Source organism: Sparus aurata, chromosome 5, assembly GCF_900880675.1.
Source record: "Sparus aurata chromosome 5, fSpaAur1.1, whole genome shotgun sequence".
NCBI classification, from domain to species: Eukaryota; Metazoa; Chordata; class Actinopteri; order Spariformes; family Sparidae; genus Sparus; species Sparus aurata.
This window is the reverse complement of record NC_044191.1, coordinates 9,261,819-9,287,602: the sequence shown is the minus strand read 5'-3', so window position 1 is coordinate 9,287,602 and position 25,784 is coordinate 9,261,819. Positions and strand designations below refer to the sequence as shown.

Sequence of the window (25,784 nt, the reverse complement as noted above, 5' to 3'; positions counted from 1 at the left end):
GTAATAAGCTTATATACACTGGTAGTACAGCGCAATGCTCGGAGTACGCACAAACACTATCGTTGACAGTCTAAGAACATACTCTCATGTGATATGATTTAAAGACGATCCGAGACAAGAAAGGCAAAAGAGGAAAATCTAATATAATAATTGCTCACACCAATCAGTCAGTTTCATTCGATTTTATTGATCTGTGTAAACTCTCTGCAAAATCTTTACATGCAAAGTTCTTTGCAAACATACATGTTTCCAGTGCATGCACTACCTATGTACAAATACAGAGATAAACCAAGAAACATTCCAATGAACTGGCAGAATCAAGTAGAAGACAGCTATGGGTTTAGCTCAGAGAGAAGCCTGTTTAAAAACTATAATATAACTATAAACTATTGATTATAGATTGCCGATCATCATCTGGTGATCACTGTAGCCGACGTAGCAAGACATAGAACAGTGTGCGATGCTACCGGTGGGCGTCTGAATCGCTGCCACGAGGCGGTAGAGTGGCTGTGCAGAGAATAACAAGACACTAGAGAGATTTTAGTGTGTATGTACAGAAAATCTCATTCAAAAAGCTTCACCTCGATGTCTGCTACTGATAGAGTGAATAGTCTTTTGTTGATGTGCTCAGTCGTTTACCAGCCTATCCTGTGAATGCTGTCAGACCATTTTATTCAGAGTACACCATAGTCATGCAGAATATGGCCTCTTGTATATAAAGTATTAACAGGAATGTTATGGGGAAGTAGTGTAAACATTAATGGAATTACAATAGCATTAATTTCTTACAAAGTATATATATCTTGACCCACAAGACATTTCATGCATAGGATTTTTTTGTTTTCGTCTTTGTTTTGACATTGGAATAACTTGCAAACAGCTGTATAAATTGAGGTCATTCCACTTTGTAAGGTGTGCTTTCCTTGGTTTGCTGTGATTAGTGAACAAACACACACTAAAGCCTTGAATGATCGGGTCGTGGCAGAGGGGAAAAGAGCCCTGCTTTGTGCAAAGGGTGCATTGGGGTAAAAGCAGGCCACGTCTGCCCCGGGCACGCCAGAGTCACGAGCACAGTGCATGCAGGTAAAGCTGCACATACTTATGACATAACCTGTTCAAACTCCTCTCCTTTTTGAGTGGAGCAGCCACATTTTTTTATTTTTATTTAAGGGAAACTTGTACGAGACCTGGCCGTGTGCATTCAATGTAAACACTACAGTAGAAAACCTCTGAGGTGTCAGAGTGAACCGCGAGCTTCAGAAGAGTAGAGGTACAGCAGCAGGAGGAAAATCCTTCTTTTTTTTTTTTTTTTTCCTGCGAAATCTCACCATAATTAAGAAAGAAAAGAATGCATTCACTTTGCTCTAATCACAGTCAATACTTTCAACGAATCAGAATTTCACAGCTCGACTAACCATACTTAAAAACGCTAATGCTTAACTATGTGCGCTAGAATTTCAAATCACAAATTAACAGCAACTCATGAAAGATTCATCTAGCTCATGGTCCACTGACTTATGAATCATCTGTTTATCAGATGTCTATCCTAACCTGAGCAATGTATCAGTATGTAAACATTTCTTCATGGAAAATATACAGTATGGGCACAGTTGAATATTTGAAGGTGCAGCTGCGTGTTTTCATATGTGTTTGGCTTGGCATGCTCATACAGTTCAAGTGTTTCACCACAGCATGATGTAAACGCACGAGAAATCATAACTAAAGAGCATCCTGACAGTTGAATGAATATCAGGCATGAGCTCAAGCAACGATTTATGACTTTGGAAAATCTTGTCGACCTCAGATGCCATAACATATTGCTTTCTTGTTCTGTGCCTGTGCAATCAAACTTCATTTTCTTTAGCAAAGAAAGCGCCGAGCTCAGCAGACTACATAAAATCACTGACAGGCATGACGGTCCTTGTGCAGCTGTTCGCTGACAGATGCTTTGATTACATTAGTCAAATCTCCAATCGATTTGACATGATTTGTCCCAGAGGCAGATTAAGTATCAGCACAGGCAGAGGGATTGTTAGTATACTTCATCATGGCAAAGGAGGTGAGTAAGCCTAACGTGATGGCCAAGTAGGTAAGGAATAGATAAAACAAAAAAAAAATGGGGAAAAGTGCATTAGGAGATAAATGCAAACCAAGTTGAAAGGAGGGGGGGGGGGGGTTAGCTCATGCTGTATGTGAGAGGCGGCAAATGGTTAGTCGCTAGCAACGTGATTCTCGTTATACAAGGTGTGCCAGCGCTCAATCTTCTTGTCCTTGTTCTTCAAACACTCGTACCAGTGCTTCAGTCGCTCCCCTTTGGCAGTGATCCCAAGCTGACAGCCACCTGTCAGGAAGGAAGTGAGGTGTCAGTGCAGGTGGCGAGCAGGTGAGAAGCTGAATCAAAGCAACAACATTTATGAAACATTTACCGATGTAGTCGTTGGACTTCCCGATGTCATAATCCCACACGGAGATATCTAAAGACTTCTTGGCCAGTTCACTGTGTTTGATGTCATAGCTGAATTCCTGAAATGTGATCGGGACACATATAATTATTTTCCACGAGTAGAACCATGGTGACACTGTTTACATGCACACTGATATTCCACTGTTTTTGAGGAAATGACGATATTCTAAATTTGACCCTGATCACGTGAACAGAATATTAGCTTTGGATATTCAGAGTTAGGCCTGATTCTGAATGTAGCTAATAATAATAATAATCATGATCATAATAATAATAATAAAATAATCATTCATATAGCACTTTTCAAAAACAAGTTGCAAAGACATAAAATCAGGAGAAACAGACAGATAAATGATAAACATACGTGAAAAGGGAAGAATGGCCAACTCTGGAAAAGGCCATTATGATAAAAATGTTTTTAAGAGAGATTAAAATGGTGAAGCAGAGCAAGCAGATCCAGCAGGCTCGGTGTCCCCTCTGGATTTTAACCTCGACCTATAAATGACTAACAGTCCCCTGCCGGAGGATCTCAGGCTGCATTCAGGCTCATGAAGAGGCGAGTTAAGTCAGTGATATGATCAGGGGCTATCCCACAGCATGCTTTAAAACTAATCATCAAAAATGTTATATCACTTCGAAAATGTAAAGTTAACCAATGTAGAGATGCTAAAATAGGAGTATGTGGACTATTCCATTGGATTAGTAGTCTTGCTGCAGCATTTTGAGCCAGTGTGAATGAATGTATGACAGTGTCCAGATTCTCAATGGATGAAAAAGATCTCATTCTTGCAAGATAAGACAAAGTTGCAGACAGCTTGATTGAACGACTGATTTCACTTGTCGATCAAAGTTCCATTTATATATATCTATTTATACAGAGGTAACACCCAGATCTCTGCACTGGGACCTGATGCAACAGGACGGAGAGCCTAAGTGAGAACTGCAGTGCTCGCTGGAGGGGTTTGGTCTAATGACCTCTGATTTATTTGCATATTCTGGTTGGAAGGAGAAACACACCTACTTTCAGACATGACGAAATACTTAGATATCAACAGATGTTTGGATATGCACAAACACCACAACACCAACCTTTCCGAGAAGGTGAATGAATAAAAGAGGCGGGTCTGTGTTTGCTTATTGAACTTTGCATGACTGCAAGGAGATGGGAATATTACTGGAATATTCGGCCAAGTCAACAGCTTTGTAGGATATTGCCTTTTTTGGAATACAGGCCAAAATTGGGAAACTGAGTGCATGTGAACTTCAATCAGTGTTGCAACAATAATTCATGCAAAAGCAAATTTGTACTATTCCCAAGCTATCATGTAGAACCCCCATTACAAACCTCATTAAACTCTGGGTTTAAGGTCCTCTTCTTGATTTGTGTTTTGCATTTGCCCTTCTTCCCCATGTCAGGTTTCAGACATCTGTGAATTGTACACATAGAAGTGATTTTTTTTTTTTTTTTTTGCCATTTACAGATACAAAATGAGCATCTAATCCTGCTCTACCTACATTTTGACATATGGATCAGAGTAGCCATTAGCATCCATGGCGGCCAGGTGGACGCAGCGCACGACACCCACGATGAGCCGGTTGGTCTGGGTGCTGTACATGAGTGACATCAGAATCCGACCACGCTCCTCTACCTCTCCGCCCTCCTTCCCCGGCTAAAACAGAGCAGAAGAAGGGAAATACAGTTCAGCGGGACTAATGAAAAGATTTGTGCGGAGGAATCTGTCACGTTTAGACATGCTGGGTAATAAAAGCATTGCCTCATCTTCGTAGAGAGAGATGCCTCTGGCTCCCCCGGCTGTTGCAGTTCTCTTCGTCTGCGAGGGGGGAACGAGATTACTGCAGGTCAATAAGAGATTCAGACAAGGAGAACAAAGCATTGTTTGAATGTAACTGAGCCCCACTCACGGGGATGACTCTCTCGAGGCACACGTTGAAGTTTTTCTTCTGGTTCATTTTCAGTTTCTTCAGAGCCACTCGGGTTTCCCCAATAAACTCATTATGCCCGAACTTGTCTTCATCGCAGACAGACAGCCTGTGGAAATCAGAAGAGATTCTTAATCATACAGACCTGTAACACCTCAGTTTAGGGCGGATTAAGTTTTTAACGTGATTAATGGATTGCTGCAGCTAAATGAGTGATTTAAGTCTCCACCTGAGGGTCTTACGCTGCATGTCCTCATCCGTCAAGCCGTGGTAGGTGAGAGTTTCATTCCACGCAGGGTTGCGGGTGTTTCTCAGGGTCTTTGTTCGCAGCTTGTTAGACTGTTAGAAGCAGGGTAGATCAGGGCAAAGAAATGGAAATATCCCGAGGCAAGTTACCACAAAACAAGATCTTGCATATCTGTGGTGCGTGCTACTTTATCTCAGCGAGTATCTACACGGTGCTGCTTCCCATCAAAAGGTGTTTTTGCTTCTGAGACCTGCCCTATTCTCCACTACAACGCAGTATACGCACACATGCACCTTTACTACAACTTTTAATCTATCAGTATCAATTTCAAGACCTCATCCTTTTAGGATTTTGTCAATTCAAACCACAAGGTGTCAGGCTTGAGCTAGCAGAAAGGCCTCTCAGCAAACCAAAAGGATCACCAGCTTTCCTTTTTTTTTATTTTGCTGCGCAGACTATTAAGGCAATACATCTTTTAAAAGAAGTAAAATTGTAATGTAGCAATAGGTTCATCTTTTACCTTACTAGCCCCTGGCAGCAGGTGAAGCTTGACATAAGGATCTGCCAGTCCGTTCGAGTCCATGGGCTTCAGTCCCTGAGGAGAAACAGAGCGGCGGGTCCGTCGCATTATTAATGCGCAGCAGAGAGCAATTAAGCTAAAGTGCCATTTAGAAGCATTTTAACATAAACCACTTGATTGTTATTGTCCCTTTGTGTGCGAGAATGAGGAGAATCGTAGTACCTTTGCTTTGAGGATGCTACAGATCAGGCTGTTGCTTTCCTGTTCATAGAGCAGACCGAACTCTAGAGAGCCCAGAGTGGCTGAAAGAGACCCAGAGCAGTCATTACATTAGACTCCACAGAGACAGCACGTCTGCCTTTGGAATAATTAAGAGTATAAATGCAGGGAAAGACGCTCTTGTAATTAAACAACAAAACTCAAGCAGAACTCAGTCGAAGTGAGAATAAGTGCCAGCTCAAATTGGGCGGAAAGGATGGCCGAAAATATTCTAAGAATAAGCCTTGAAGTTCACATTCACAGCCTTATTTTTTTTACCTTAAGTAAACAGCAGAAAAAATCTCATTACGGAGCAGGGGCATATAATATAAAAAGAAATCAAATAAACACTCAAGTCTCAAAGGAAGACATTCAGAAAAATAAGGCTCTCGGTAAGAAGAGTGAAATACTGCCCACACACTTTATTTGGAGGAGTTTCATTGCAGATCAAATGTCATCTGTTAATTTTTATTTAACTTCTCTGGGCTCAGATTCACAATCAACTTCATCAGCTCCAATGACACAATGCAACAACTTCAATCACAGCTTTGTTTTGAGCTTAATGTGCTAAATGGCTTCATGCTAACATGCTGATGCTAACATGTTTATCATGCTTACTATTAGCATGTTAGCATGTTTTCATTTGAATTAGCATGGAACAGAAATGACATCTGAGGCAGAAATACACAATATGACATTTTTGTCTGCTTTCTAACAAAAGAAGCCACTGCAGCTGCTCTGAACTGTGCGGGAGGGAGTCGGGGGCAGAGCCAGACCTTCTGGAGGAATAATCACTCAGAGCCACATCCGATTCTGCTCTGATCTGGAGCTGCTTAACGAGAGCTCTGAGATTACTTTATAACTTCTGGGACTAAAAAGTGGATTCATCTTCATTCCTGTTTATCAGCCTGACTGTAGCAGCAATCTGTAGCAGAGGTGACCATTCACCACTGTAGGGTGTTTATGTTCTGTCATGTCGAAATCCAACGAGAGCAGGAGGAGAAATGTACTTTACTTCACCAGCATAACATTACAGACAGGAGAGGGGAAATAGAAGAGAAAGAACCTTTGCCATTGCTCGCTAGTTCACAGCTAATGAACAGTAAGTACAGCAAGCAAGTATTCTCTCTGTTTGGGGCGAATAAACACCCGTGAGTAATGCGAAAAAAAACCGAGTTATCACAAGTTTAAACTGTTTCGCTGATGGTGAACACAGCATTAAACAAACACTATTGCTGATAAAAATCTGTTTGAAGTGAACCCGCACGTGAGTAAAAGCACTGATTTATCTGGGTTTGAACATTGCTGGAAATGTTTGGGATAATGTAAGTACATTATTCAACAAAATATATATCAAAGTTGTAGTTGTTTTTTTTTGTTTTTTTCAAATATGAAGCAAACAATTAAACAAGTCAAATCTGACCTGATGATATTCAGAGGATCTACAACAGAGCAGCGCAAAAAGGCATAGCAATCCGTCAAATAGTGAAATTTCAGTCCCTACAAACTGACGCTCACATGCATGGAAGAAGACTAAGCAGCACAAGCTCATCATCCCATATTTTCAATCAGATATACTACCAGATCTGATCAAACGCACACTTGTAGAGATTCGACTTCAAATTATGGTTATTAGACTATGTCAGATTCAAAATGTAGCATAACCATGCCCAACTGAATTCAGCTTTTAGACTACGTTACTTGATGAGGCAGAAACAATCAGTACATTCAGATCCACAACACAGAAGCAGTTCTAACCATTGAAACCAGTCAGCACCATCACTGTTCTCCCCATTACATCCCTATAGAGAACAGGCACATGAAACCAATGCTATTTCCGACATTTTCACTCCCAACACAGGGGATTCGGTCAAACACAAGGGCAATCTATATCCTGTTAGCCCCGTTGTATCTCAAATTATTTGCACAGCTCCCTATTCCCGGACCTCAATAAAATAAATTAACACCCAATCCCCCGGAGAGAGAATAAAGGCAGCTCGACGCTGCAGGCGCGGAACATGAATATCACAGCACCATTCTCATGATTGAAATGTGATACACAAAAAAACTGTACAATTACACAGCATATGTATTGATTTAGTGATTCACTTCTTTCCTGACGTCTGTTATACTTCCTCAGATATTGATTATCATGCTTCGATAACAAATGGTGCTGAACATTTGTCATTCTCGACCCAGCTCAATAGACGCTGCCAGAATGATACTTGATGTTTGCGAGGACTATTGAGCAATTTATAGAAATGAATTATAACCAGCAGACTAAAAGGCAAAAATCAAGCGTCACCACAGTATGACTCAGAGTCCCTCAGCGGAACAGAGTAGCTGCCAAATTAAGTTAATCAACAGCCAATTCGGTATGCTGCATGACAATATGTTTAGCTTTACCCTCCCCATCTGCTGCCATTTACCTTAAATGAGTGAAAAGAAATCACTGTACATGAGGTGGAATTAAACTCGACACAGCCACCGTACTCTTTGCGAAGAGAGAGCAGATGGTGTACTCACTGGCTTCATCAGAGTCATAGTCATTGGCTTCCTCCTCCTCCTCAGCTGGGGGAGGTTGCTGCCGGGCGGGAGGAGCACTGTAGGCAGCGGGCTGCCTCCGCTCCTCTCTTACTGCAGGAGGCGCTCTCTGCTCTGGAGGAACTGCACTTGTGGAGTAGGCACCTCCATCTCCTGCTGCTGGACCTGCAACCACATTCAATCCTCTGAGACTGCACAAATCAACACGGTTCAGAATGCATTGTTTGGTCGACCCTTTGATGCATGGTGTCTACTACAGTGGACAGATATGGACAGATGTGCATATGGATGTGAACCCCAAAAGCCTTGTCCATGACATCATTTATATCATTATCATCTGAATATGATTATTTCAAGGATTTCAGTTAAATAGGGTGTTAGAAATACTTGTATGTATATTTTTGCAAGATTTTTCCTCTTTTTTTTCTATGACTGAAAATACATCTGTCCACACCAGTGGACGGTAGGCTACAATCTGCTCTTTTCATCTTTGTTTCTTTCCTTGAGTGTTTTTATATGGTTCTTGTTCGTACAAAAGATCTTGAAAGTTAATGAGTCCACACCAACAGAGGTCCCTCTCGCCCACAGAAAACACTGCTCCTGAAATGCCTTGTCAGTAGTCCCGCGTTTTATTCTGTGACTTTGTGACATCACACTACAAAATGTATGTTTTTTAACGGTAGTTCTACAGCATAAGAACTGATTTAGCACAGCTACTCTGTTGTTGTCAGTGGCTCTGGGTCAGGCATGTGAGAGCTGACCAATTACAGAAGATTGGGTATTGTGTGTTTCAGACAGAAAATGTGCCAAATGTGTTTTTTGAGCACTCAAGCATGTAAACCTGTTCTAGCAGTAACCGAAAACAAAATCATGAACCTGAAAGTGAGCACAATATGTCTTAGGCTGTATCTAAATATAGCCTAATTTTAACTAAATATAGATCCAATAGGCAGAACATGCTCTTTGGTGCCCAACATCTATTGGACTGTATGGATATTTTTTCAGTCAGAAAGAAAAGATATAGAAAACAAATACTATTAAATCTTGATAAAGGTAAAGGTATCATGGTTTTTTGGAGACTAACAGGAACAAACAGTTATTGCAGAATCACTTTTCATACCGTTGACGACTGAAGTGGACATCTACAACTACTTCAAAAATAATGGCAACATCTTTTACTTGTTTAGACTGAAAACAAAAACTGAAAAAAGATGTAACTTTGAGATTTCTATAATTCATGCCGGACAGGGTTCATTTTTGGGGCCTTAGCAAAAGAACGTGTCTCACCCTGCTGGGCCAGCAAGGCCGATGGGGCGGGCTGAGGCCTGGAGCTCTGGACAGGCACCATCTTCTTCATCACCACTGGGCTGCCCTGTCCTGCCTCTTCAGGGCCAGCCCCACCTGTGGCCATACGCACAGCTGATGGTTTAGGGGCCACAGGTGGGTAACCAGCACGGCCCTGTGGCTCTGGCACTAAAAATAAGCACGGATTGCACGTTACAGTAAAGACACAGACACACTACACATAAGGGACATAATGCATAATCACGCTACTTCAGGCTCCTACTGCAGTGGAATGTGTAATACTCCCTAGTCTCTCTGGATACTTTTGATGTTGCAGCTTTTTCGTTGCAAAGGCATTGACCTACATACACTACAACACACTGTGGCAGTCGACTACTGTACATGCCGCAGCTACGTGGTCCGTCCGTCTGCTCAGGCTACGCCTCTCTTTTATATGGGGGAAGTCACGCTGCTCAGGTAATCACGGTGAAAGTGTGAAATGTTACGATGCGACCCATTGTGCCAGCACCACCTGGAGGCTCATGCTCGTGTCACAGCATGCACCTTCCGACAGCTTAATTGAGCTCTTCATCCCCCTCCTCTGTAACTGTGGGCGGTGCTGCCAAATTTGGGAAGCAGATAAAAGGTTTGATGGTTTGGAAGAGAGCAACGAGAGGCAGGGTTGCATGTGCAGATGCTGATCTAATGAGACTGTGGAGTTGCCGTATCACCAATAAGAAAACATTTAAATATTAACTTTGTTTCTGCAGGGATTGCACCCCCTAATAACGGTATTCTCCATTGTTAATGGATTTGTACAGTATATGGCTGTGTGCACAACCTTAAATAGTGAACCACCTAGGGGGACAATACCATCTGTGTTTTCTGCCATCCCTTAATCTGTGGCTTCTGACGATACACTATTGGACATATTTTGCATAAATAAGGTGGTCCAACGGAAGGGGCGTACCTTTGCCTTTCCATCTCTGCAGATGCCTTCATAAAGAGCTCTCTATATGTTGGAAATCTACCTGAAACGTGCTACTCAGAGGCAGGAGTCTGACATAATGTAAAGTAACTGTTTGTGACAACGAGCGAACAAGTCAATCACAGATCGGTGGAAAGGACCTGCAAAATGCATCATTGCTTATAAAAGACTGCAGACTAAAAGCTCAAGGGGCAGCTCTTACCTGCTTGTGGTTGGTTTGCTGCCTCCCTGGGCTGAGAGGCTGGCCGGCCCTTGGGCTCTGCTGCATCCTGGCCAGCTGTCTCTTTTCCTTTAGATAATGGCATGGGCGAAGGCAGGTACTGCTTTGGAAAACCTTTGAAGAACCAGGCACCGGACCTCTTCCACACCTGAGGAAACACGTGTCACGGTCTTTCCAACACACAATTGATTTCTTTTATTTGTTCACAGGTGTAAAGCACTCACCTCTCGCTGTTCTCTGCAGATCTTGCATAGCCACACCGCGCGAGGCCGACTGCCACACTGCGTACCACATTTGGTACACATGTTCTACACGACAGGAGAAAAATAGCGATTTCCAGCTGCTCGCCCTTTACGATGTCATTACAAAAACACAGCTCATAGACCGCGACCTATTGGATTGTCCGAAACTTTCGTGTGATGCAGCAGAGGAGTGTGTCTGACTTACCTTTTTGCAGTCCTCGCACACCACCGAGCTGACCCCAGGTGAGCCCAGCTGCTCCCCACACAGCAAACAGCGGGACATTCCATCACCGCACACCGTCTTCTTCATGTCGTCCAGCCTGTTTATCAAGCGCCTGCAGCAGCACAGGGTGAAATCTTACTCAAAATGCCACTGATAATTAACGCGGGTCGAAATGCGTTAGGTGATCTCGTTTTTATAACACACATATCGGAGACACCGCTGCATGTTTTTTACAATCTCTCACCCGATTCTCTCCTGCTCCATGGCCTCCATTTTCTCAGCACGGGCGATCACGCTGTTTATTATCTCTTTCTCCTCATCTGTCAGGTCTTGACCAGAACCAGGGCCTGGCTGCGTGGTCCAGTTGCCCCTGTCAGCCCCAAAAAAATGTTACTCCAGCTCAGGTTACAGTGCTTCTGTAATTTTACTACATACTATCCAATCAGCACATTTGCATACACGTGTGATCAGAGCAAACACAATGAATGAATGAGCACACATTTGCTGCATTGACACAGACATATGCGATGCAGATAAGAGAGGGCGGAGCAGGAGTTTGTCTACTTACTGCTCTTTATCACTGTGTCGCACATCACACATCGGAGGGATGCGGGGGAAACAATGGAGAGAACAGCACAGCGTTAGACGTATAGAGGAGCTTAACAATCTGAAAATGCTCCGACAACCACTCTCACCTAGCATGCATCCTCTGCCTGTCGTTGGACGCCCAGCGATCCGAGCTGCTGCTCATCACAGTGTCTGTCATGCTGCGCTATCACAGCCTGCAGGTGGACAGAAAGAAAGACATAGATGAATTAAGCATGAAATAGTCAGACGCTCTTAAACTCATGTCCCCAAAAAGAGCTTTTTAATTTTGGCTCAAAATTCATGCCTTTGTCAGTTCAAGTCAGAAATCATCAGATCCATGACAAGTTCTTTCTCTTTGAGTCCATAATTTAAAGGTTTTAAGTTCGCGCAAAAATGTAAATTTAGTCATTATTAAGTAATGTAGTAGTCCGCAAGACATTTCTGGAGCTGCATAGTCAAACAGGTACGCTCCCATACAACTGAAGTAGATGTGGACTCATACATCCTCATCTGTGTCTCTGGAAGCTCCCAAATTAATTTCAAAAGATGAGATTTATACTCTTTATAAGACAAAATCTTCCCTATGGCTGCAAAGCTAACAGCATCTGAAGTGGGTGCATCAAGGATGTAAATAACATCTGGGATTTTGGGGGCTTCCAGAGATTTAACACTGCTGGACTTATTTTGGACAGTTTAAAAACAAATTATTAAAACTGATAAAGTATAACCTGAGATATCGCCTTGCGTATTTTAACAATTCTTCTTCCCTGTCGAAACCTTGAGCTACATTACCCACAATGCAATTTAGCCACTAAGTGACACCACTGGAGGAAATTTATCAGATTACATGCAGCTTCCTCTGGAGCCACAACAGGGTTTTTACAACTTTTTTCACTTAAGCAGTGGCACTCCCCAAGACCTGTAAACACACTTTAATATCGAGAATTGGTGGAGCTAACCTTTAAGTGTGAGAATTTGCTGCTTTTCTTTATCATGTTTGATAGAAAATGGAGAGTCATTGCGTTCTGGACAAAAGAAGCCATGTGAAGACATCACTTTGGGCTCTGGTAAATTATGATATTATTTCTTGTCATTTTATAGACTAATTGATTAATTGTGAAAAGTAAGTAGCGGCCCTAATTGCGGACACATTTGTGAGCCAGGACATTGCTGACTTTATACTTGGCAAGTCACCAGACTCACTTCCTTTGATTGCCACAAAGTGATACAGGGCTGATTTCAAAGGTAGCAAATGATGGCTTCATCATCAGTGACCACCATAAGCTAAACAGCCACTAATCAATAAGTAATAATCACGCCTCCCCCTTCATCTGCTCGCTTTCTATGAATCTACATATTACGTCTGAAATAACAACAATATCATCTGCCAGTGGCGATGCAAGCACATTTCCTGGTGCCAGATTTAAAGCCTAGTCGGAACCATCTCCTCCTGCCAAGCCTGTTTTATCAAACTCTATCCACAGACATATTTGTGCAATAAATGAACACAGGGAAACATTGCGAACAGAACACAAACACAATAGATCTGTGAAATACAAATGTAAACTAAGCTGATAGACTGTGATTCTAACGGGGTAAAACAGACGGAGCGAAGCATGTGACAAACGAGTCCTGCTGTACATTAGTGACCACAGTGAAACGACGCTGGGTGCGGGTAAATGTATATGTGATTTCCAAATAGGATGTGGCAAGACCGATTATTTTGGCAGCTGCAAGTGAAACTGTGAGGAATGCCTTCCAGTTTGTCACTCGACACATATCAAAGAAACAGATGGTTCCATATAGCAGGAGTGACTCAATTATGCTACGATACAACAGGAGGAGGAGGAGGAGGAGGAGGAGGAGGAGGAGGAGGGGGAGGAGGAGGAGGTGACTCTGCGCTGACGAGGATGACTAAGAGTCGTTGTCTCCAATATTTCTGAGTTTTCATGGTGTCCTGGTTGACGCTGAAGCTTTTATCCAAAGTGATGTCTGTGTATTCACAGTATCGACTCAATCACTTCTACTCTTCCTCCAGGGATGCTGGTGGGTCTGGGAGTGTGGGTGAGGTGTTTTCAGGGGAGGGCTGCTGAGCTTATAAGAAGGAGCTTATCTACACTCCCATGTTGTGCACCACCAGCAGCTCAGTTGCCAGGACAAATGTTTCTGCAAAACACTGATATGTTCACATTCGTACGTTTCATAGGCTACATACCATTCACGTTACATGTTTATGACGTGACTGTCGATATCGTGGATGAAGAACACGGTGGTTGAGTTATGAGGTGAAAAAGCTGCCGGGCCACTGACTGCAGTTTGAGACTATGTCTCAACATCTGTGAGCATGAGACCACTGGATATTTTCAAGCAGGCTTTGGGACAATTCGCAGCTCTGATTGTGGCAACAAACTCTGGTATTTGAGACAAGAAGCCGGGGCATCTCCAGCCATGTCTAGGGGGAACAACGCTGGTTGTTTTTGATGAGACGTCCGGATATCTCCAGTCGAAAACAGATATTTTAAGTCAAAACATCAATCAAGTGTTTTTTTGCGTAAACCTACCCAGATCATAATCAAAGCATCGAAAAAAAACAACTTAAAAATAGCCCCCTTAAATCGGCAGTGCAGTTGCCAAGATGAAATGTTGGCAGGTAACAATTCTCTAAATCACTAATAGGTAAACATTTGTGTGTGTCATAGGCTACTTACTATTTTTACATTTCTACAATATGTGTTGTATCATGTTCACATTACATGTTAAAAAGCAGATTGTAATATTGGGTCAGTGGAGGGGATGGTGGCAGGTACAGGCCAGAAGGCTGCCGGCCCAGTGACTGCAGCTCGAGACTGCAAAAGTGAGCACCCACCGGATATCTTCTAAGTGGGACAAAAGCATTTCGATGTTACAGTGACATCGCTAGATATCTTTAAGGTTACCTCAGGACAATTTCCAGCCGTGTTTGCCCTAACCCCTACCCGCAAGAGGTATTTCAGGCCAAATTGTATTATATCACAGTGCCTAAACCTAACCAGATCACAACCACAGCACTGTCACAATAAAAAAAAGAACATGTAAAGAAAAAGAGGTGCATCAAAAAGAAAGGGGTTGCCAACATCAATTCTGTTGACGGGGTTGGAAATTGGAACTGTATTGTTTGAAGTCCAGAAGAGAGTGAGTGTTGCTGAGGAGGAGACTCGAGATGGCTGTCATCAGTGTGTTTGAAGTACTCGATGACAGGAGATAAGCTTTTGCAGTTGTTTGTGTACAAGGTGCAAAAAAGCAGGCTGAGAGAACACAGCCCATTGCTAATGATGACAGCGGCAGACAGTGAGTTGTCATACGCACCCGTACACTATACACTACACTAGCAGTGTAATTTAATCTGACATAGTAAAAAAGATAGGAAGATGTCGACAGGAATCACTGAGGCGAGTGCCAATGGGCAAGTCTGCTCAGCGTGTGTGTGAGGTGCAGTTGACTTCAAGCCTCTGCCAGACATCAGACAATACATGGAGCGATGCAGCAGTAGTGACAGGCCGGAGGACACAGCACTGTATGTCCTGAGGGGAAGTGCCACAAAGCAGAGAGGACCAGCCGGCTCTGCAAACGAGCAACAAGAGGACGTAAAAGCCTCTCTGGAGCCTGTCGAGAACTGTGAGGGTGCAGGATGAGGAGAGTGCAGGTACCGTACTAGACGGAGATACTGTACAGGATGGATAATGATAAGGCTAAAAGCTGAATCAATAAGTTTCACTTGCGTTCAGCTTTTTTGCAGCAGTAAAATCTGGCACTATAGAACCTTGGAGAAAGTGAAAGACGGAGCGAAAGGGAGGGGTGCGCCGCTGTCTCCCTCATTCAGCTGCTCGCATTATGCTGCGTAACGTCAGGCTACATACCTTATGAGCTCTAATCTGTTGCTGCACTGCCTGCGGGATTCACAGAATAACAACAAATTCGCTGTGCTATCAATAGACACTCTGGGTGTGGGCTTTTTCCTCTGATGCTGCTGCTGCATCCAACCAACAGTGGCAACACGCTCCTCTGGGAGCATTTGTGCTTTTTCCACTTTTCAGCATCAGTCTGCAGCTCAGACATCACTCTGACTGTACAGTATATAGAGATACGTCCTATACACAGAGGCTCTCAAGTGTGTCCATCCTTCACTTGCTAAAATTAATAATCCCACTTTTGTCTAACATGATTGTCCTGAAGAGGTGGATGGGAGAGAGACAGATGGGAGGGGGCAGTCAGACTTGGGCTGGGTAATCACTGACTCAGACAAGTCGGAGCTCTCTGGTGCTGGGATAGATGTTACTGCATCACTGAGGTGGACTCTGTGCTTACAATCCCATTAGCATTCAGGAGATAGTCTAAAGGATGGTATATGCACTTTTCTCATAAAGAGCTGTCAGTATAGGCTTTGCTGCTTCAGACACAGAAAAGTGCAGCTTGGTTTCATCCGCTGTGCAGTCAGAGAGGGTTTACGCCTTTTTACATGTTCAAAAATGTGCATGTATTCAATTATAATGGGCTGTCATGATCAAAATGTCATATTGAGCCTTGTTATTCTGCCTTTATGACATCACTGTGACCCTCAGACAGCCGTCTTCTCCGCTACTGAGATAATAAATGCAACTAATCCGCGTCATCTTTGATTCTGACTCCGTGCAACACTCATCTTGTACGTGTTTTCCTCCCATATAAGATGACTCAGGCAGGTGGTGGATTCCTCTCTGGGGAGCAGCAGATATTTTCCTGTGTTTGTTTTTCTCTCTTTTACCAAAATGTCACGAAGCGTCTGCGACAATGGTGTTAGCTTTGTTTTTATGGCGACTAAACATGGGTGTTTTTGACGAGAAGTTGGGACATCTCAAGCTGTGCTTGTGCCAAACAAAACAGGTATTTTAAGCGAAAATATAACCTTTTCCATACGCTAACCAAGTGTTTTGTGCCTCAGCCTAACCAGAACATGAGCACAAGCATTGTGAAAACATAAAATTGAAAATTGAACAAAAAGAAAAGTAAATCAGCAGCCCAGTCATATCACGTTCACATTACATGGTACAATCAAAAATGTACCTGAAGCCAATTTTAATGGACTGTCATGACCAAAATGTCGTATTAGGCCTTGTTATTCTGCAGTTATGACATCACTGTGACCCTCAGACTGTCATCCTCTCCGCTACCAAGATAATAAATTCAACTAATCTGCGTCATCTGTGATTCTGACTGTGCAACACTCATCTTGTGCGTGTTTTCCTCCCATATAAGATGACTCAGGCAGGTGGTGGATTCCTCTCTGGGGAGCAGCAGATTATTTTCCTGTGTTTGTTTTTCTCTCTTTTTCCGAAATGTCACGAAGCGTCTGCACCGATGATTTCAGACGTGGCGATATGCAAAGTGGTGCCCAGAACGGTGCAATCCAACCACACAACAGTGTCTACAAATACACTAGGCATGAATAGTAACAGATCATGTGTGAGATGACAACAGGAAAGACCAGCAGGAGAGAATCGACTCAAGCTAGTCATCTGCCTGATCATCATAAGTCATCCTGCCCAGCAGGATCTCTCCTGTATAGAATTTCGTCTGGGGGTGGAGAGAGGACCAAATTAGAAACCTGTGTCTCCTCCTCGGGGCCTGAGAAGGTAGTCAATACAAATCTGCATCTGTACATCTTCAGGGATGTATGCACACAACTCCCAGAGCGCGCCCTGCACATTTTCGATCCATTTTTAGAAACAGCGCCTTTGAATACTTTGTACTAGCTAAACGCCCAACATGAGCATCTAGTTTTAAGTCTTATTGGCCTCTTGCACAAATGAATCTTGTTGTGTGACTTTCAATTGTAATTACTGCAGAACATAGGAAAACTAGAATACTTGGATAAGAGCACCTGGTCATGGCTGACAGACTCCAAGATGTTGGTGCATTCTGAAACAAGAACTGAAAAGGCAGGCAGAGTAACAACGAGGCAGAGGGGCTTTGGTGGATTGATCCAACATGGATCATTATGGATCCAGCAGTGAGAGCTTAACAGGGCGGGGGTTTGAGGGAAGAGAGTCATCTCCTTTCTACTGAGGTCAGCAAAAAAAAGGTTGCGTAAAAGCAAGGTTTGACACCAATGTTTTCATGTTATAATCAACAGAGGTGTCACCATTCTCCATATCCACGATTCGATTTGACTTTAGAATTTAAGCTATGGTATTGTTAGACTTAGACAGCTATGACCTGACAACTGTAATTTAAATTTTTTTTAAAACTGACATTACAATAACAGTTTGACTTTATCCAGGTGCTATTTGCCGGCTAGGGTTAGACAAGTGCAAATAATATTCACCAAAAATAAAGACAAATAAAGAGGTTTGGTCTAAAACTTGTCCAGAGTTATCTATCTTCTCAAATAAATTAATCATGGATCTTTGGCAATCTTATCACTTGAGTTTCAGTATCATCGATACTGCATTTGAATTCGGTTGTTGAAATTGAACTCTCATTTCTTCAAAGTTTGACCAACTCATTCCAGTGAGTGATTGATAGCATACACAAACATTTGGATGCTTATAATAACTCTTCCATTTTATTCAATACTGCACCAGGTTACAGGACCTTCTCTCACCCTGACTCAAACAGATTTCAAAATAAAGTGGTCCGTTACTGGACAGTGCTTTTAAGTATCATAACATCAAACTGAAAATTAATTGTGGTACATCCCACTTTATCTTACATGTGGTAAGCTATTTAATTCAGTGGCCCATAAGTAAAATGTTTTAAGTTAATCTTAGTTCCCACTGATAGGCATTTGCGCAGGGTGTACTGGTATCAGGGACTCTTATGGGGAAAGTACAGAAGGTGCCTGTTCAATGTGCTGCTGTTGAATCAAACGGAGATCCCTGCTTGTTATTTTGCAATTATAACCCTCAACTATAATGTTTTACTTTCCCCAAAGAAAACTCTAAGCACAACCGAAAATGAAAGCAAAGCACAACAAGTACACATAAATTAGGTCAATTAAATAAAACATATATTTTTTTATATCATTCTTGTGGTCCCGTTGTGGGAGCGAGGGACATGTGTGTCACGTTAATTGAGACCAGCACAGAATTGGATATATCTGAAGGCTACACCTATAACCGGCTTATTGCGGCCTCTTGTTGGTCAATTGGTGAGTCTTCAGTGGATAGGTAACCTGACAGGAAATAAGCCTGATTTTTTTTTTTCTTTTACACCATTCCATGTGTGCTATTTTTAACATATAAAAGATAATGAACCTGAAACACAACATTTAAATTCCAGGGCAACAATTCCCTCGCCATCCTCAAAGAAGGACAATTTTTAAATGGGTTAATGAGTATCGGAGATCAATGCAACGTCCCACAATTGGCTTCACTTAAATTTATCTTTCATCAGGCCCCCATTTGTATTTTAGTGCCTCGGGGTACGACTTACTTATTCATAATAGAGGTCGCCTTAAAGCTCAGCTGTAGCCACCAACCAATCACCAGCAACCCTTACCATTGGCCAACACAGAGTCCCCGTGGACTCAGATCAGCACTTTTTCTTCAAAAACATTTTTGAAGGTGCTGATATTGAGCAGATGCCAGAGTAGATATTAATGTCAGCGCAGCATTCACACATGGCAAAATGACTAAATAATTACATTTATTTCATGTTGCTGTCACCGTCAACATTTCATCAGCCATAGCCATGGTGCTTTTCCTATTAAAGACCTAATAACCTCGCAACACATTTTCCACAATGCTGCAAGAAACTCACTATTTTTTCTAGACGTAGCCATTACCAGGGGTGTATTGCCTTGTGGGACTTCATATTCATAATTTATCATGTTGGGAAACAACATCATGCAACAGGATTCATCTGTCCAAAAAGTAATTATTTTGAAGCACGGATGTCTTGTATTAAATTATCCTCTTTTTACTATACCATCAAAAAAAAAAAAAAAAGATACCTAAGTATTGATAACTGGAATGCATTCCCTACATTTTCATCTTAAACATTAGAAATGCAAAAGAAATCTAAATAGCTGGGTTTAAGAAGACTTTTTTTTTTTTTTTTTTTTTTACTAATTTGTCTTCCTCCACCATCTGGCCTGGCTGTAACTCAGAACGCTTTATGTATTATGAAACAGAACACAGCCTGAGATCCTCAGTCAGGAGAGTCTTGGCAGGTCTACAGCTTCGACTCAAGTTCCCGTGGTGATCTGGAACATCATGTCTGAGCAGACTGAAAAAATCAAATCGCTTCTTCATTCCCATCTATAAATACAGAGTCAATTTGAGAGCCAATCACAGGTCAGATTCACTGACTTAGAGTTTGAGTTATGAGTCATGTACGGGCCTTCAGTAAAACTTTCTCAAAAAAACATGAATTACTTGACAATAACATTGACTCGCACGTGGGTAACATGTCATCAATAGTCACAACGTGCTGCGTGTGGGTGGTGGGTTTAATTACAAAAAGAAATTCAAGGTCTGTGCAGACTGTTAAATATCTAGACTTGCAATTGGCACCACCACCCAGCTGATCAGACCATTAAACATGACTTTGCTTTATTGGAATGCACCATTTTTAAAGGTACTGTTCAACCCGGAGCGTCAGAGCAAAATGGCATTGCAGCATTCTACTTAATTAAACCACTGAACAGATTTCCATGAAACTTGGATGGAGGATGGGTCTCGGCACAGAATAAACCCCATTAACTGTTAAGGATCCAGATAAAGGGACAGATGCAGGAACTGTCTTTCACTTTTTTATGACATTAGGATAACTCGGGTGTTTTTTGATAATTGTGTTAATTTCTCAGGGAATTATGCATGGAAAAATCAGCCGTATTAAGGTGGCCGGTATCTATAAGTCAGTATAATTTGATGCGGATAGTAACACAAATCCGGATCTAGCGGATTTAAATATGTTTTCAAAAGGGTAGACTTAATTCCAGCCACTATACAGTAACAAATTGGGAAAGAAACAAGCAACTACCAACAATGTGCAGCTGAGATCACCGGCATGAAGGTATGAAAGATTTAAATGCATCTTTAGAGGAATATCCAAACGGATATGACGTGGGGAGAGCTGCAGGCTTTGGAAATGTCTGACCCAATGAGATCTGCTTATATTTCGGTTCAGCATTCATTGGTGGTATAAAATTTAAAGCGATACAGGTCTTTGAGTTTGATTTTGAATTAGGCTTAAATTACAGGGGATTGTTGGGCCTTGGCGGAGGTTTGCACTCTACTGCGTGCCATTCTGCTTCAGTTGTTTGGGAGAATGCTGCAAGGTGAAGCTCCAGAAATGTTACATGGACGACGAGCTTCACCCGACTTTTCATCAGCATAGAGGCGGACAGATGAACGACTGAAATCTTATTTTTGGTGAACTGTTCCTTTAAAGAATCATGAGTGGTTTACGGCTTTCTACTGAATGAATCCACAAAAAAATATAATTAGGTCTCATAAACCAGATCCTAACGGTATTCAGATGCTGATGTCTAATGCTCACACACCAGGCCTGCAGGGCGAGAGGAGAGACGGGGTAGGAAGCACCAGAAAGAAAAGACGTAACCCCCCTCCTCCCCTTTGTGTGGCACAACTCCATTCACTCCCCATAAAGGGACTGAGAGATGCCAACATAGCAGTAGAGTGAGTCCTGGACCTGGGCTAGATTGTAAAGCACTGCACCACCAAGCCCTCCTCTGCAGGAGGAAAACATCACTCAGCATTTCTTAATTATTTACAACTCCCACCCCCATTGCTTTTCACTCTATGCATGTCCCCTCTTTAAGGCATTAGTGCACGCTTTATGTGCTCGGATCCCTATCAGAAATTATTCACAGAACATTGGATTTGCGGGGTAGAAAAAGATCGCAGAGGGTCGGGACAGACTGAGAAAACTCTATTTTGGGAAGCATTAAGGATGTTTGTTAGCCTTTTGGGTCCGTGGCATCGACAAATTACCCATGTTTTCAGTCAGACAACGGCGCTGACAGGGACCATCTGCGGAACCATCTGTGAGGACTCTTCACCTCTCAAATGCGAGAGTGTTGCATCGATTGAAATACACACAACTACATCCTCTCGGCAGGCATGGCTCCAGGTCCCGCATGGCTGGAGAACAAACAGGAAAGACCATCCAGTGACCAACAAGCTACCACGCTGTTATCATCGCTCTCAGCGTTGGCCCTGCCCAACAGACCTCAGCGTGGAGGGGGCCGAGGATTTCATTCTTAAATCAGCACTCTTGAGTTAGCAGTCCATATCCTATAGGAGCTCAAATTTAGCTGAAAAATGTCTGCTGACCCACACTGTCTGAGACATTTTGATGTAACTCAGAGGCCTCTTTCATCCAGGCCTTATTTTAGAACCACAGAAGTAAAAGGCTATCGGACATGGAGCACTCAATTAATTGCACTCCAGCAAGAGCCTGCATTAAGTCTCAAATTTTCTTGGCTGATGGTGATTCATCCCTGTGTGCCTCAGGGGTAGGAGGTAGGACTTCGAGGACTGGCTGCTGATGCATTGACCAGTCATGCTCTTTCAATTTCCTCCCATCTTATCTCCGGGAAACAAGTACTACTGGACAGGGGCACTAAATCAGAGCAGTAAAGGTCTCTTGTAAAAAAACATTTATTCCCCACTAACCAGAAGTGACCCGCAGCTGGTGGTCTGCTGAGATAAACTACATGGTTCTTAACATGGAAAGAAGCACATGTGGTCTCATATCGATCCCTCTGTGTGATGGGCCATGATTCTGTCGCTTTGTTGATCTGAAGATCTGGCACGGCTCAGCCGCTGGATATCTGACCCTCCCTCTTGTCCCAGCTGCACACTAGCAGGTACAATGCCCCTGGGTGTTTTTCAGCAGATCTCTTGGCAAACGAGAAGCTGTTCTGGTCTGGTTTGGAAGCTCAGCTATGTGACTTGAAATGCAGAGTTTGTTTATTTGAAATCACTCTCTTCTGGGGCATAACTGCAGATACAATTATGCACAGAGGTGACTGTAATCAGCTGAGTATATCTGTCCAAATGTATTAAGTGCACTGGACAGAAATGTTGCTAAAAGATGGGCTGCTGTTGTTTATAGATTTAACTCTTTTCTCTCTTGGGGGAACTTTGTTTAAAGGCCACATTAATTACATCTGTCTTTTCCAATATGCCACAGTATTTAGGCAGATCTAATCACCAGTTTCAGCGAGGCTGGTGAATCGATTCTCATCTGCCGCTCTGAGAGGCGAAGCCACTCCCTTCTGAAGCTTGGCCACAAACAGCAGAAAAAATACTCTCTCATAGAGCAAATTGAGAAATATGCTCCAAAGCAGGGCGCTGAAAACAACAGATATTAAGAGTGTAACATTCGATTTGGGCTCTAAGCTCCATATATGGATCGTGAGGAGCTCAGAGGAACATAGAGTCATGCACCTTTACCAACTGTGGCCATGGTAACAGCAAGATCAGAAGATGAGAATGATTAAAAGCTGCGTGTCTGCGTGCGTGTCCACCAGCCTGTGTGTTTGTAGTGGACTGTACCTGTGCCAAATTTCAAAGCCTGTGCAGAATGGGTCATTGTTGCAGTGATAGTGTCAGTGGATCACTGCTCATATCAATAAACGTGGTTGCAATTTGTCTGAAACGATGCATCCTGCTGGGGTGGTTCTTATCTGAAAAACGGCATGGTTAGAGGGGAAGACAAGCTGAAGACATGGGATTATGGGTACAGTCGCCTCGTATCCTTCAGCTTTAAATTATGCAGTTAGTGTGCAAAGCACTTCCTCCATCTTTTTTTTTCACCTTTTCCCTAAACGCCTATGTTTCCTACCAGTGCTCTCTCCATCTCTCGTTTTTTTTTTTTTTTTTCCATTTCATGTCCAAAGAAACAATTTTCCCCTCTTCACTCTTGGTCTTTCTCTGGACAGAAAACAGTGCGCTGGAAGAGAGTCAGAATGACACACAGAGAGGTACCAGCTTATAAGGGTGTCGTCCAATCACTACTGTGGTTGCTCATGTGAGAGGAGGCAGCTGCAGATATCTCTCAGACTGTTCATTCAGTCTTTTTCCTCCCCTCCCCCATTTAATCCCCATGCTTCAGGTCTGTAGGAGGAGTTGGAGATGGTGGAACCGTGAAGGCAGATTCCCAGCTTCCTTTTTCCTGTCCTCCTTTTTATATGAACGCCAGATGCAGCGCACTGGTTTGGTCTCATGAGTCCTGTTTACGACGTGCACCGCTCTGACCCACAAAGTGTAATAACCCACAGGTGCAGGATGAGGTAATATCACAACAAGTAGGCGACTGAGAAGACCCCCGTAGTGGCACAGCTGGAGTTGAGAACTGCCCTGCCCACACCAGCATCAGAAGGCATCACTGATGTTTTCCTCCTAGTCTGCAGGCACATCAAGCCCCAGTGTGCGCTCCTAAAAATCCTGCAGCAACGCCCAGGGACCGCAACCACACAATCTCCCACATGACTTACCAGGTCTGCTTTCTTCTTTCAGATCTGCAACAAGGAAGTGCAGCCAGCCCCCAAGCCTTGTTTCGGAGGATTTAACGAAGCCTATCGAGCTACACCAAGAGTTCTATTTATCAGCCATTCATGAGCTCATAATCACAACAGCAAAGCATGCTGTAGTAAAATCAATGCAACAATTTTGAAAAAGAGGTAACCAGCTCCATTAACGCCTCTGCATGAGTGACAAGAACATTCAGCTGCAGAGAAAGACATGTTTTCCATAAAACAAAGGAATCAATGAAATGTTAATTTGCATAATTTGTACCTCACGTAGGTTAATTAGCAGCAGCTCCACGCACACTGAGTTGCATTGCACACATTCACAAATGCTTTTTACCATTCACATGACTCAGTGAGTAACTGACTCATAAAGACAAAAAAAATGTCCAAAAATGTTGCATCTCCATGAAATTAACGAACACAAGTCATGAATGCGTTCCTCCAAAAGAGATCCATCTCTACTGTGAATGAAATGCTGCATTCATTCAACTTGGAAATGAGAAATTCTGATGCACTGAGTCACTGGCCGAACGCAGTAACCTCACAGAGATTTTGCCAGCTCGAGGATGCAATGTTTGAAAAACCTTCGAAGGAGATGAAGAAAGCCTACCTGAGAATCCAGCCGCGCTCTCCGCTCTCCTCTCTCTCAGGGAGCTGTCAGGGAATGATGCGGACTAAATTTCTGTGCTGCGCTTGGAGCCCACCACAGAGTCAGTCATTGCGCATGGTGCCTGTCACCAAAACCCGTGCTTTTCTTTTTTTTTTTTCTCTCGACTGGAGGAGTAGTCTGTTTGGAGAGGCACAGCGGAGCTCCACAATGCGTGGGAACCCGTCTTCTACCCTGCGTGGAGGAGGCTGGAAAGCCCTTGGTACCCTGGGAAGGAAACCCCTGGATCTGAAGTGATAACACTGATGCTTAAGTGGGCAGTCATCACCTGATGCAATTGTCTCTTTAACAGCGCGCACTGTCTGAATGTGTCTCATCACCCATGCAGCCCCATCGACAAACCCTTTTTCTAAGATTATGTATTGGCTGTAGTAACTTATAACTGTGCTTTATGATATCATAGCAGACACATCACAGCATCACATATGGTTGTTGGAAGTTTTATTGTCATTTGATCTGAAAGGCTTTTAATAGAATTAAGTTACTGTTTCTATTTTTATCGTCAGAGTCGTTTTTATTTTCATTTGTGATTATTTTTATCCTCCCTAACATGGACCCGCAGGTAGATCCTATTTGGCAGCAACCGAATGTAGGCTACTCGTACTTTCTTTCCAATCCCATGAGTCGAGTTAATAAACTGTGTTTTTTTCAGAATCAAACGAATCCTCCCAAAATTACCTCTGAAATTCTAACAACAGTGACTCAATTAAAAGAGCACGCCTCCACTTTGATTCTTGATATAGAAACATAGCGCCATCTAATGGAATGAGTAATCATTGCACCAAAAACGGAGGACTGGAGCCTCTTTTGCTTTTATATTTATGTGTAACTTCAACGGAAGCAGGGCAAAAAATGAAAATTGGATACACACTATTTAGGTCAGCATTTTGAGCGATTACAGTGTTTTGCCACACCTACACACAGGAAAAGACTACGGGTGAAACAAGAGTTTAATCCCCTCCTACTTCCGTATTCACGTCCCACATTAATAACATCCAAATAATGGTTGAAAATCACCGCTGACACATGTTGTCAACACAGAAATGTTTAAATACAATCAATCGCAAAATTCAGTATT

At 42.8% G+C, this 25,784-nt stretch overlaps 1 protein-coding gene across 1 annotated transcript; it reads right to left on the bottom strand.

Annotated features, from left to right (window-relative positions):
• Positions 1-167: 167 nt before the first annotated feature.
• On the bottom strand, positions 168-25,018 carry LOC115582033 (rabphilin-3A-like). The gene is made up of 18 exons (XM_030417730.1): positions 24,650-25,018; positions 11,627-11,713; positions 11,500-11,511; positions 11,176-11,301; positions 10,914-11,043; positions 10,691-10,774; positions 10,449-10,614; positions 9,262-9,447; positions 7,957-8,139; positions 5,395-5,474; positions 5,173-5,247; positions 4,635-4,744; positions 4,388-4,514; positions 4,240-4,296; positions 3,980-4,134; positions 3,810-3,891; positions 2,427-2,523; positions 168-2,341 (listed from the first exon to the last, which is right to left on the bottom strand). The coding sequence occupies exons 2-18, from the start codon at positions 11,695-11,697 to the stop codon at positions 2,211-2,213; spliced, it is 1,872 nt and encodes a 623-aa protein (XP_030273590.1). The 5' UTR covers positions 11,698-11,713; positions 24,650-25,018; the 3' UTR covers positions 168-2,210.
• Positions 25,019-25,784: the final 766 nt, after the last annotated feature.

What these genes read in the sequence shown, in the direction of transcription:
- LOC115582033 (XM_030417730.1), bottom strand. Translation starts at nt 11,697, where the DNA reads ATGACAGACACTGTGATGAGCAGCAGCTCGGATCGCTGGGCGTCCAAC. An exon ending in TAAACCCAGAGTTTAATGAG is followed by an intron (nt 2,524 to 3,809) that starts GTTTGTAATGGG and finishes ATCACATTTCAG; the next exon opens with GAATTCAGCTATGACATCAA. An exon ending in GAAGTCCAACGACTACATCG is followed by an intron (nt 2,342 to 2,426) that starts GTAAATGTTTCA and finishes CCTTCCTGACAG; the next exon opens with GTGGCTGTCAGCTTGGGATC.